We start from the raw sequence: 11722 nt of genomic DNA, 5'->3' as shown, positions 1-11722 counted from the left end.
AGATGGACACTTTTACGGAGCGGAGAAGGGACGCCTCGCCGGGGTCCGGGACTGAGGCCCCTTCCCCCGAGAGGGCCCCACCGGGAGCCGTAGCTGAGGCGATCCGCGAGAAGGGCCCGACGCATGTCCAGGGTCACCACCGCGCCCACCGCACCGACACCCCGCCTCGTCCGCCTTCGCCGCGGCCGGCGTCACGCGCAGCAGGTAAGCAGCTTACCTGCCCGCCACCCCCGTGGCCGGGGGCTCGTAACATGGGTCACTCCGCGCGCTCCGCCCGCGCAGCTTACCTGCCCGCCACCCCTGTTGCCGGGGGCGCGTAACAGGGGTCACTCCGCGCGCAGTGCGCTCACGAAAGGGGTGGGGCTCACCCTGGTTTATATAGAGAGCAGGACGGTGGCCATGGAAGTCGGAACCCGCTAAGGAGTGTGTAACAACCCACCTGCCGAATCAACTAGCCCTGAAAATGGATGGCGCTGGAGCGTGGGCCCATACCTGGCCGTCGCCGGCAGCGAGACGCGCTTGGAGGTGCGCTCAGCGCGGCTCCCATATGATTGCGCACTGGTGTGCGTCTGGGTCGTGACAGCGTGGCACGCGAAAGACTGTGCTGCATTGGATCAGTCTCCTTTCTTTAACAGGCAAAAGCTTTATAACCTCACCATACCTGCCAACTTTTGAAATCAGAAAAACCTAGTAGCCAGGGTCCAAGGGCCGCAGGCCCCGGTAGGTCCAGGACAAAGTCCTGGTGGAGGGTTCAGGGCTTCGCCCCCCGACGCAAAATGATTATTAGCATTCAGACAGGTTAAAATGTTGCTAAAACCATCACTTTTCTATCAGTCACAGTGACTTTTCAAAACAAAAATATTACAGCAAAAATCATATGGGTTGATTGACATGTTTATTCTGTAAACTAACTTCAATAGTTTGAAATTATTTTGACAGTTAATGCCAGTTATCCAGTCAACCTTTCACAAGACTTCAATTTGTTAATTGAAAGTATAAACAGTATAAACACTTTTTACAGTAAACAAATGGTAAAACAGTACTAAACAATTCCATAAAAAAAGAAATTGGTGTCATTATTAACTTTCTGTCCAAGCTTGTATAATCTACTGCCTTGTTCAATTGTAAAAAATATTCTGTGCCTAAAATTCACATTTCTATCACAATTATCATACTGTAAACATGGTAAGCTAACTTCATTAAAATTAATAGTCCTGTCAATAGCATGGAATTACAATTCAAATGTAGTTTTTTTGTAAGCCTTTCAAAAGAATTCAAAATATGAAAAATTAATGAAAATTAATTTAAGCCATCAGACACTTTGAAAAGTGGCACATCACATCTCTAATGTAATCATTTTAACTTTTCAACAGAAATAGCACTGCAAAAATATTAAGGACATACTTCTGTATTTTGGTAGTTATGCTGTCAACATTTAACAAGATTTCTTCAACTTGGACTTGAAAGCATAAATAGTATAAACACTTTTAACAGTATGTCGTGCTGTGAAATACAGCCGACAGGATTGCGCACCAAACACGAGGCAAGGCCAAAGCGCATGCAGGTGCAGAAGAAAGGACTTCTTTCATTTAAGGTTTGTGATAAACCATCAAACTCATTCGTTAAAAGGACTCTATAGTAATATAAAGCGAATTTTTCTGGACATTATCATGCAAGAAAAGTTTATTTTTGGGACCGCGATCACCGCATAATGATTTTTAAAGGTTGCATTACAAACATGTAACTGTCCCATGTGATCAGCCAGTGCGATTGGAAGTCCATGCTCAATTATTGCCTCCGTAAATAAAACTTCGGCATTTATCACATCCAAAGAATCTGTTTGGGCGACGAAAAACGTTGAAAGTTTTCCACTTGTATCGCTAGCAACGGCATTAGACTTGTGTTTTTTTGTCCCAAAGTGGTCTTTTACATCGCTAATTCCTCCGTGTCCGATCGAAAAATCTTGTCTGCACAAGGTGCAATTCGCGTAGATTTCACCCTTTTTTTTTTTTAATTAATGAAAAACCGTATTTTTTATCACTGCACCCGTAACCCGGAATAGGTTGATGAAAACCGTACGAATTACGGGAAAACCGGAGTAGTTGGCAGGTGCCTCACTAATGCCTTGCATCGTCTATATTAGATATACCGGGCGGATGGCGGGCGGATGCAGTTCTGATCAAACGTTACATCGGGTGGATGGCGGATGGTTGACGACTTTCTGATGCGGTTGCGGATGAAATATTTGCCTATCCGCGCATCTCTAATACACATGTATATGTATGTATATATATATATACATATATATATATATATATACATACATATATATATATATATATATATATATATATATATATATATATATATAATTTCCCAACTCATATGGAAACGGGGTTTGTATGTATCCATCCATCCATCCATCCATCCATCTTGTTCCGCTTATCCGAGGTCGGGTCGCGGGGGCAGCAGCCTAGCAGGGAAGCTCAGACTTTCCTCTCCCCAGCCACTTCGTCCAGCTCTTCCCGGGGGATCCCGAGGCGTCCCCAGGCCAGCCGGGAGACATAGTCTTCCCAACGTGTCCTGGGTCTTCCCTGTGGCCTCCTACCGGTTGGACGTGCCCTAAACACCTCCCTAGGGAGGCGTTCGGGTGGCATCCTGACCAGATGCCCGAACCACCTCATCTGGCTCCTCTCGATGTGGAGGAGCAGTGGCTTTACTTTGAGATTCCCCCGGATGGCAGAGCTTCTCACCCTATCTCTAAGGGAGAGCCCCGCCACCCGGCGGAGGAAACTCATTTCGGCCGCCTGTACCCGTGATCTTGTCCTTTCGGTCATAACCCAAAGCTCATGACCATAGGTGAGGATGGGAACGTAGATCGACCGGTAAATTGAGAGCTTTGCCTTCCGGCTCAGCTACTTCTTCACCACAACAGATCGATACAGTGTCCGCATTACTGAAGACGCCGCATCGATCCGCTTGTCGATCTCACGATCCACTTTTCCCTCACTCGTGAACAAGACTCCTAGGTACTTGAACTCCTCCACCTGGGGCAGGGTCTCCTCCCCAACCCGGAGATGGCATTCCACCCTTTTCCGGGCGAGAACCATGGACTCGGTCTTGGAGGTGCTAATTCTCATCCCAGTCGCGTCACACTCGGCTGCGAACCGATCCAGTGAGAGCTGAAGATCCTGGCCAGATGAAGCCATCAGGACCACATCATCTGCAAAAAGCAGAGACCTAATCCTGCAGCCACCAAACCGGATCACCTCAACGCCTTGACTGCGCCTAGAAATTCTGTCCATAAAAGTTATGAACAGAATCGGTGACAAAGGGCAGCCTTGGCGGAGTCCAACCCTCACTGGAAACGTGTCCGACTTACTGCCGGCAATGCGGACCAAGCTCTGACACTGATCGTACAGGGAGCGGACAGCCACAATCAGACAGTCCGATACCCCATACTCTCTGAGCACTCCGCACAGGACCTCCCGAGGGACACGGTCGAATGCCTTCTCCAAGTCCACAAAGCACATGTAGACTGGTTGGGCAAACTCCCATGCACCCTCAAGGACCCTGCCGAGAGATAGAGCTGGTCCACAGTTCCACGACCAGGACGAAAACCACACTCTTCCTCCTGAATCCGAGGTTCGACTATCCGGCGTAGCCTCCTCTCCAGTACACCTGAATAGACCTTACCGGGAAGGCTGAGGAGTGTGATCCCACGATAGTTGGAACACACCCTCCGGTCCCCCTTCTTAAAGAGAGGAACCACCATCCCGGTCTGCCAATCCAGAGGTACCGCCCCCGATGTCCACGCAATGCTGCAGAGTCTTGTCAACCAAGACAGCCCCACAGCACCCAGAGCCCCAAGGAACTCCGGGCGGATCTCATCCACCCCCGGGGCCTTGCCACCGAGGAGCTTTTTAACTACCTCAGCAACCTCAGCCCCAGAAATAGGAGAGCCCACCACAGATTCCCCAGGGACCGCTTCCTCATAGGAAGACGTGTCGGTGGAATTGAGGAGGTCTTCGAAGTATTCCCTCCACCGATCCACAACATCCGCAGTCGAGGTCAGCAGAACACCATCCGCACCATACACGGTGTTGACAGTGCACTGCTTCCCCTTCCTGAGGTGGCGGCTGGTGGTCCAGAATCGCTTTGAAGCCGTCCGGAAGTCGTTTTCCATGGCCTCGCCGAACTCCTCCCATGTCCGAGTTTTTGCCTCCGCGACCGCTGAAGCCGCACACCGCTTGGCCTGTCGGTACCTGTCCGCTGCCTCCGGAGTCCCATGAGCCAAAAGAACCCGATAAGACTCCTTCTTCAGCTTGACGGCATCCCTCACCACCGGTGTCCACCAACGGGTTATAGGATTACCGCCACGACAGGCACCAACTACCTTGCGGCCACAGCTCCAGTCAGCCGCCTCGACAATAGAGGTGCGGAACATGGTCCACTCAGACTCAATGTCAAGCACCTCCCTCGTGACATGTTCAAAGTTCTTCCGGAGGTGGGAATTGAAACTCTCTCTGACAGGAGACTCTGCCAGACGTTCCCAGCAGACCCTCACAATGCGTTTGGGCCTGCCAGGTCTGTCCGGCATCCTCCCCCACCATCGCAGCCAACTCACCACCAGGTGGTGATCAGTAGAAAGCTCCGCCCCTCTCTTCACCCGAGTGTCCAAAACATGAGGCCGCAAATCCAGGGTGTCCTGGTGCCAAGTACACATATGGACACCCTTATGCTTGAACATGGTGTTTGTTATGGACAATCTGTGACGAGCACAAAAGTCCAATAACAAAACACCACTCGGGTTCAGATCCGGGCGGCCATTCTTCCCAATCACGCCTCTCCAGGTTTCACTGTCGTTGCCAACATGAGCGTTGAAGTCACCCAGTAGGACAAGGGAATCACCCGGGGGAGCACTTTCCAGTACTCCCTCGAGTGTATCCAAAAAGGGTGGGTACTCTGAACTGCTGTTTGGTGCGTAAGCACAAACGACAGTCAGGACCCGTCCCCCACCCGAAGGCGGAGGGAGGCAACCCTCTCGTCCACTGGGTTGAACTTCAACGTGCAGGCTTTGAGCCGGGGGGGCAACAAGAATTGCTACCCCAGCTCGTCGCCTCTCACTGCGTGCAACGCCAGTGTGGAAGAGAGTCCAGGCCCTCTCAAGAGAACTGGTTCCAGAGCCCTTGCTGTGCGTCGAGGTGAGTCCGACTATATCCAGCCGGAGCTTCTCTACCTCACGCACAAGCTCAGGCTCCTCCCACCCCCAGCGAGGTGACGTTCCACGTCCCAAGAGCCAGCTTATGTAGCCGAGGATCGGACCACCATGTGCCCTGCCTTCGGCCTCCGCCCAGCTCACAATGCACCCGACCTCTATGCCCCCTCCCATGGGCCTGTCCCCATGGAGGACAGGCCCGGCCACCAGGCGCTCGCCATCGTGCCCCAACTCCGGGCCTGGCTCCAGAGGGGGGCCCCGGTGACCCGCGTCCGGGCGAGGGAAATCTGGATCCTTGTTGTTTCATTCCCATAGAAGTCTTCGAGCTGCTCTTTGTCTGATCCCTCACCTAGGACCTGTTTTTCTTGGGAGACCCTACCAGGGGGCATTAAAGCCCCCGGACAACATAGCTCCTAGGATCATTTGGGACATGCAAACTCCTCTACCACGGTAAGGTGGCAGCTCAGAGAGGAGCTATGGGCCGCAGTTCCATGATCGACTTTGTAGTTTGTATGTATGTATGTATGTATATGTATATATATATATATATATACTGTACTGTACTGTATATACAAACCCCGTTTCCATATGAGTTGTGAAATTGTGTTAGATATAAATATAAACGGAATACAATGATTTGCAAATCCTTTTCAACCCATATTCAATTGAATGCACTACAAAGACAAGATATTTTTTGTTCAAACTCATAAACTTTTTTTTTTTTTGCAAATAATAATTAACTTAGAATTTCATGGCTGCAACACGTGCCAAAGTAGTTGGGAAAGGACATGTTCACCACTGTGTTACATCACCTTTTCTTTTAACAACACTCAATAAATGATTGGGAACTGAGGAAACTAATTGTGAAGCTTTGAAAGTGGAATTCTTTCCCATTCTTGTTTTATGTAGAGCTTCAGTCGTTCAACGGTCCTGGGTCTCCACTGTCGTATTTTACGCTTCATAATGCGCCACACATTTTCGATGGGAGACATGTCTGGACTGCAGGCGGACCAGAAAAGTACCTAAACTCTTTTTTTACGAAGCCACACTGTTGTAACACGTGCTGAATGTGGCATGGCATTGTCTTGCTGAAAAAAGCAGGAGCGTCCATGAAAAAGACGGTGCATAGATGGCAGCATATGTTGTTCCAAAACCTGTATGTACCTTTCAGCATTAATGGTGCCTTCACAGATGTGTAAGTTACCCATGCCTTGGGCACTAATGCACCCCCATACCATCACAGATGCTGGCTTTTGAACTTTGGGTCGATAACAGTCTGGATGGTTCGCTTCCCCCTTGGTCTGGATGACACGATGTCGAATATTTCCAAAAACAATTTGAAATGTGGACTCATTAGACCACAGAACACTTTTTCACTTTGCATGAGTCCATCTTAGATGATCTCGGGCCCAGAAAAGCCGGCGCCTTTTCTGAATGTTGTTGATAAATGGCTTTCGCTTTGCATAGTAGAGCTTTAACTTGCACTTACAGATGTAGCGACGAACTGTATTTAGTGACAGTGGTTTTCTGAAGTGTTCCTGAGCCCATGTGGTGATATCCTTTAGAGATTGATGTCGGTTTTTGATACAGTGCCGTCTGAGGGATCGAAGGTCACGGTCATTCAATGTTGGTTTCCGGCCATTCCGCTTACGTGGAGTGATTTCTCCAGATTCTCTGAACCTTTTGATGATATTATGGACCGTAGATGTTGAAATCCCTAAATTTCTTGCAATTGCACTTTGAGAAACGTTGTTCTTAAACTGTTTGACTATTTGCTCACGCAGTTGTGGACAAAGGGGTGTACCTCGCCCCATCCTTTCTTGTGAAAGACAGCATTTTTTGGGAAGCTGTTTTTATACCCAATCATGGCACCCACCTGTTTCCAATTAGCCTGCACACCCGTGGCATGTTCCAAATAAGTGTTTGATGAGCATTCCTCAACTTTATCAGTATTTATTGCCACCTTTCCCAACTTCTTTGTCACGTGTTGCTGGCATCAAATTCTAAAGTTAATGATTAATGGCAAAAAAAAAATGTTTATCAGTTTGAACATCAAATATGTTGTCTTTGTAGCATATTCAACTGAATATGGGTTGAAAATGATTTGCAAATCATTGTATTCTGTTTTTATTTACATCTAACACAATTTCCCAACTCATATGGAAACGGGGTTTGTACATACAGTACATATATACATACACACACATACAGTATATATGTATATACATATGTGTACACATACATATATATATATATATATATATATATATATATATATATATATGTACACACACATATACATATATATGTGTACATATACATATATATATATATATATATATATATATATATATATATATATATATACATACATACATACATACATATATATATATATATAAATATATATATATATGTGTGCATATATATATATATATATATACACACACACATATATATATATATATATATATAAATATATATATATATATATATAAATATATATATATACACACATATATATGTATATATATATGTGTGTATATATATATATATATGTATGTATGTATGTATATATGACGGCGTGGCGCAGTGGAAGAATGGCCGTGCGCGACCCGAGGGTCCCTGGTTCAATCCCCACCTAGTACCAACCTTGTCATGTCCGTTGTGTCCTGAGCAAGACACTTCACCCCTTGCTCCTGATGGCTGCTGGTTAGCGCCTTGTATGGCAGCTCCCTCCATCAGTGTGTGAATGTGTGTGTGAATGGGTAAATGTGGAAGTAGTGTCAAAGCGCTTTGAGTACCTTGAAGGTAGAAAAGCGCTATACAAGTACAACCCATTTATCATTTATATATATGTATATATGTATGTATATATATATATATATATATATATATATATATATATATATATATATATATATATATATATATATATATATATATAAAATCTGTCTAAGATTTTGTTTATACAGATTGTTTCTGTATAAGAAACAATAAAACAATGAAAGTGTCAACTGTATATGGCTTGTATAAATGCATTTTCATGAAAGGGATAAAAAGAAATGATGATGATGATGATGTCTCATTGCAGATTAGACAAACTGCCTTTTCCTTACACTGAAAAAAAAAAGTCATATGTCCACTGATGTTTAAAAACTCTACACTCTGAGTCTAGTTTACATTTCCCCAACGATTTTGCCATTTTTTTGACTGAAAGCACGACGCGAGCGTGATGATGTCACGTAATCGAAGGGAAAATGCATTTTTAGACAATATGATTTGCCTGAGTGGCTTGGAGACCCGAGAGTAACAAGCGGTAAAAAACTGATTAATGGATGGGCCGGGAAGGACAGATTAAAAAAAACAATAATTAAAAAAAAAAAAAAAATCGTAAAGAATCGTTATTTTGGATGTTGGCGGGCCTTATGAGTCTAGTTTACATATCCCCAACGATTATGCCATTTTTTTGACTGAAAGCACGGCGCGAGCGTGATGATGTCACGTTATCGAAGGGAAAATGCATTTTTAGACAATATGATTTGCCTGAGCGGCTAGGAGACCCGAGAGTAACAAGCGGTAAAAACTGATTAAAGGATTGGCCGGGAAGGACAGATTAAAAATAAATAAATAAATAAAAATTAAAAATAAAAATCGGAAAGAATCGTTATTTTGGCTGTAGTTTGGGGACCACTGCGTTAAAGCATTAATTTTGACAGTTCTAAAATCCATCCATCCATTTTCTATCACTTGTCTCTCTCGGGGTGGCTGGAGCCTATCCCAGCTGCACTCGGGTGGAAGTTATATGTATATAAGTACATGTTAGTATATTATATGTTCGCGTGTGTGACGTTTACCTTGACATAAACTCAACAAGTCTCTGAAAGAAGAATCGCCCTGAAAAGCAAAGTATAACAAGGTCTGAAGGTGTGTTTTAATTGGAGTGAAAAATATAGACACACCTGAATGTTCAGCATAAAACCTCTCTGAGTCAGCTCTTCTCCACACTAAATCTTTGCGTCGAACAATAACGAAGTTGTTATCTAGGATGCTTTGGTGAAGAGCCTGCAATAATAATACATACAGTACGTAAATAATAATGACCAGTAAATCATTTATAGGTGTGGTATACCAATTCAACTCAAACAGAATCAGAGAGCGTATGTTTGTTAGTACCTCCATGATGAGAGGATGAGCCACTGCATCTGGTTTAATGACCGCCAGGGTGAGCTGCAGCGCTTTGGAGAGGCGACACTGATTCAGCAACATTGTCTAAAAAAAAAAGGGCAAAGTGTGCATTTTAAGAGAGTTAAACATTTTAAATGTTGCCAGTGCTACCACAGCCATGCCATTTAAACAGAAGCTTACTTTGGGAACGTAGAACCAAAACAACGAGCTACAGCTAAAGGTTCTCTTACCGGAAGTCGACGTCAGTTGACTCGTAAAAGGCTCGTTATCCTTCAAAGAACACCAATAAGTCCCACTATCATATCTCTATTAAGTGACGTGGTATATATTTAATGTATCATCATGTATAGTAAGAAAACTATACTAGAAAATGTATTGTTTATGTGCTAGCTAGAGCGAATGCAGCTCATAGAGTCAAACATGTACCCGGAAGTGTTTTCAGTGTATAAATAGCCCGCCTGAAACAATATTCATTAATTTGTTCCGCTATACAGTACTGTACAGTACATTCGTTAAAGACCAAATTGTATAATTTTACGTAGGATAAATAATACATCAGCAAGTTAAGATGTAATTTAACCGTCATTATTTATGTTTTTTTGTGTGCCTTCGCCCTTTGTTTTTTACAAACAGTGAAAAGACACAAATTGCTTTTAACATGACATGTCTGATAAGGCAGTGCTTGCGGGGAGGAACTGTGACTCCTGTCAGTGGTATTACAATCATGCAGTGGATCAGACAAGAGTAGAAATATGTCAACTGTGACATCATGGCCGCACCCTGTAAAAGAGGATGGACAAATGTGAGTGGATGAAAGTCCTACAGTAAATACTGAAGGTCTGCAGGCCCACCTGGCCTGGTCACATGACACAGCTGTCACCTGACATGATGGTATAGATAGATACACTAGCGATACAGCTAAGTTAGTCATACTCTTGACAACAGTTAAGATTAAAAGAGGAGTTAATATTTTATTCATGCTATGAACATGCTCCTCCTACACCAGAGGTGTCAAAGTCGTTTTCACTGAGGGCCACATTGCAGTTATGTTTGGCACCAGAGGGCCGCTTCTAACAGTGAATACTATTATTACACCATTTTTTAATGCATTTTTTTCAGTAGATTTTTTTTATTTACTAAAATGTAAAAAAAATATATGGTAAACTGCAATAATTTCACATTAAACGTTAGTGTATATCACTGTAAATGGAAAAACAGTACTGCTGTTTTTAGGGTAAAAAAAAAAAGGCAGCTCAGTTGCCAGAATTTTACTGTAAAATTGGCATTTGTTTTTTTACTGTAAATAAAAAAAACTGCATTTTTACAGTGACATTTTCGCACCTAAGCTGCCAGTTTGTTGTTTTTTTGTTTTTTTACTGCAAATCAACAACAGTAGATTTTTCAGTATATCACTGTAAATGCCAAAACGGCATCACAGTTTAATACAGTAAAAAAAGTACTGTTTTTTTTATTTAGAGAAAAATGCTTTAAAAACCACAGTAAATTTCACAATTGTACCATTTCACAATTGTACTTTTACATTGCACAATTTGATGGATAACTTGCTTTGAAATCATTATTATTAGTATTTATTTCTATTTAAAAATGGTTTGAATGTTTGATAATATCCATCCATCCATCCATTTTCTACCGCTTATTCCCTTTGGGGTCGCGGGGGGTGCTGGAGCCTATCTCAGCTACAATCGGGCGGAAGGCGGGGTACACCCTGGACAAGTCGCCACCTTAATATATTTTGCATAATTAGACAACATTGAAAGTTAACAAAATTTGCGATTGCATGGAGTACATTTTTTTTTTTCTTCCAAAATAGAAAGAAAGAATACATTTAATAAGACAAATTAAAGTACTTTATTGATACATATTATTTCCAGGATTTCGAGGGCCAAATAAAATTAAGTGGCGGGCCACATCTGGCCCCCAGGCCTTGGGTTTGACACCTGTGTCGTACGCCATAAACTTCTTCTGCATTTCATCACGCTGCTGTTTTCCGTGTGCATTTGTTGACGCTCCCTTTTGGTGGGCAGCTGAGCCACAACCCCCACACAGTGCAACACACTCATCTGTCCATCAGGGCCCACACAGTCTGCAGAAGAGCATGTGGGAATAAACTCAACACGGCATCTCTAAGAACGTTTTTTGTTTGTTTGTTTTTTTACAAAAAATGTTGACTGAAGTGAGTTGTTGCGATGATAAAACACTTACTTAGAATGTTATACAGTTTGTGTTACTATAAAACATTTTTATCACGACACTTGCGCTTCTATTTAACCTTATTTTTAAACCACCGTTTATTCC

At 43.7% G+C, this 11722-nt stretch overlaps 1 protein-coding gene across 3 annotated transcripts in view; it reads right to left on the bottom strand.

Annotated features, from left to right (window-relative positions):
* nme6 (NME/NM23 nucleoside diphosphate kinase 6) overlaps positions 1-9833 on the bottom strand; it is a 25411-nt gene extending 15578 nt beyond the window's left edge. For 2 of the 3 annotated variants that reach the window (XM_061986783.1, XM_061986781.1), the window contains exons 1-4: positions 9637-9833; positions 9395-9490; positions 9181-9283; positions 9076-9115 (exon numbers count right to left, since the gene is read on the bottom strand). In XM_061986783.1, the coding sequence (XP_061842767.1) occupies positions 9076-9115; positions 9181-9283; positions 9395-9487 (236 nt within the window). In that variant the 5' untranslated portion in view covers positions 9488-9490; positions 9637-9833. Of the gene's footprint in view, positions 1-9075; positions 9116-9180; positions 9284-9394; positions 9491-9586 lie in introns of all 3 variants that reach the window. The other variant, XM_061986782.1, reaches the window with a different exon arrangement.
* Between the last annotated feature and the right edge of the window lie 1889 nt (positions 9834-11722).

This window comes from Nerophis lumbriciformis, linkage group LG26 (assembly GCF_033978685.3).
Source record: "Nerophis lumbriciformis linkage group LG26, RoL_Nlum_v2.1, whole genome shotgun sequence".
Classification (NCBI taxonomy): Eukaryota; Metazoa; Chordata; class Actinopteri; order Syngnathiformes; family Syngnathidae; genus Nerophis; species Nerophis lumbriciformis.
The sequence above is the reverse complement of the archived record's forward strand: the minus strand, read 5'-3'. Positions and strand labels throughout refer to the sequence as shown.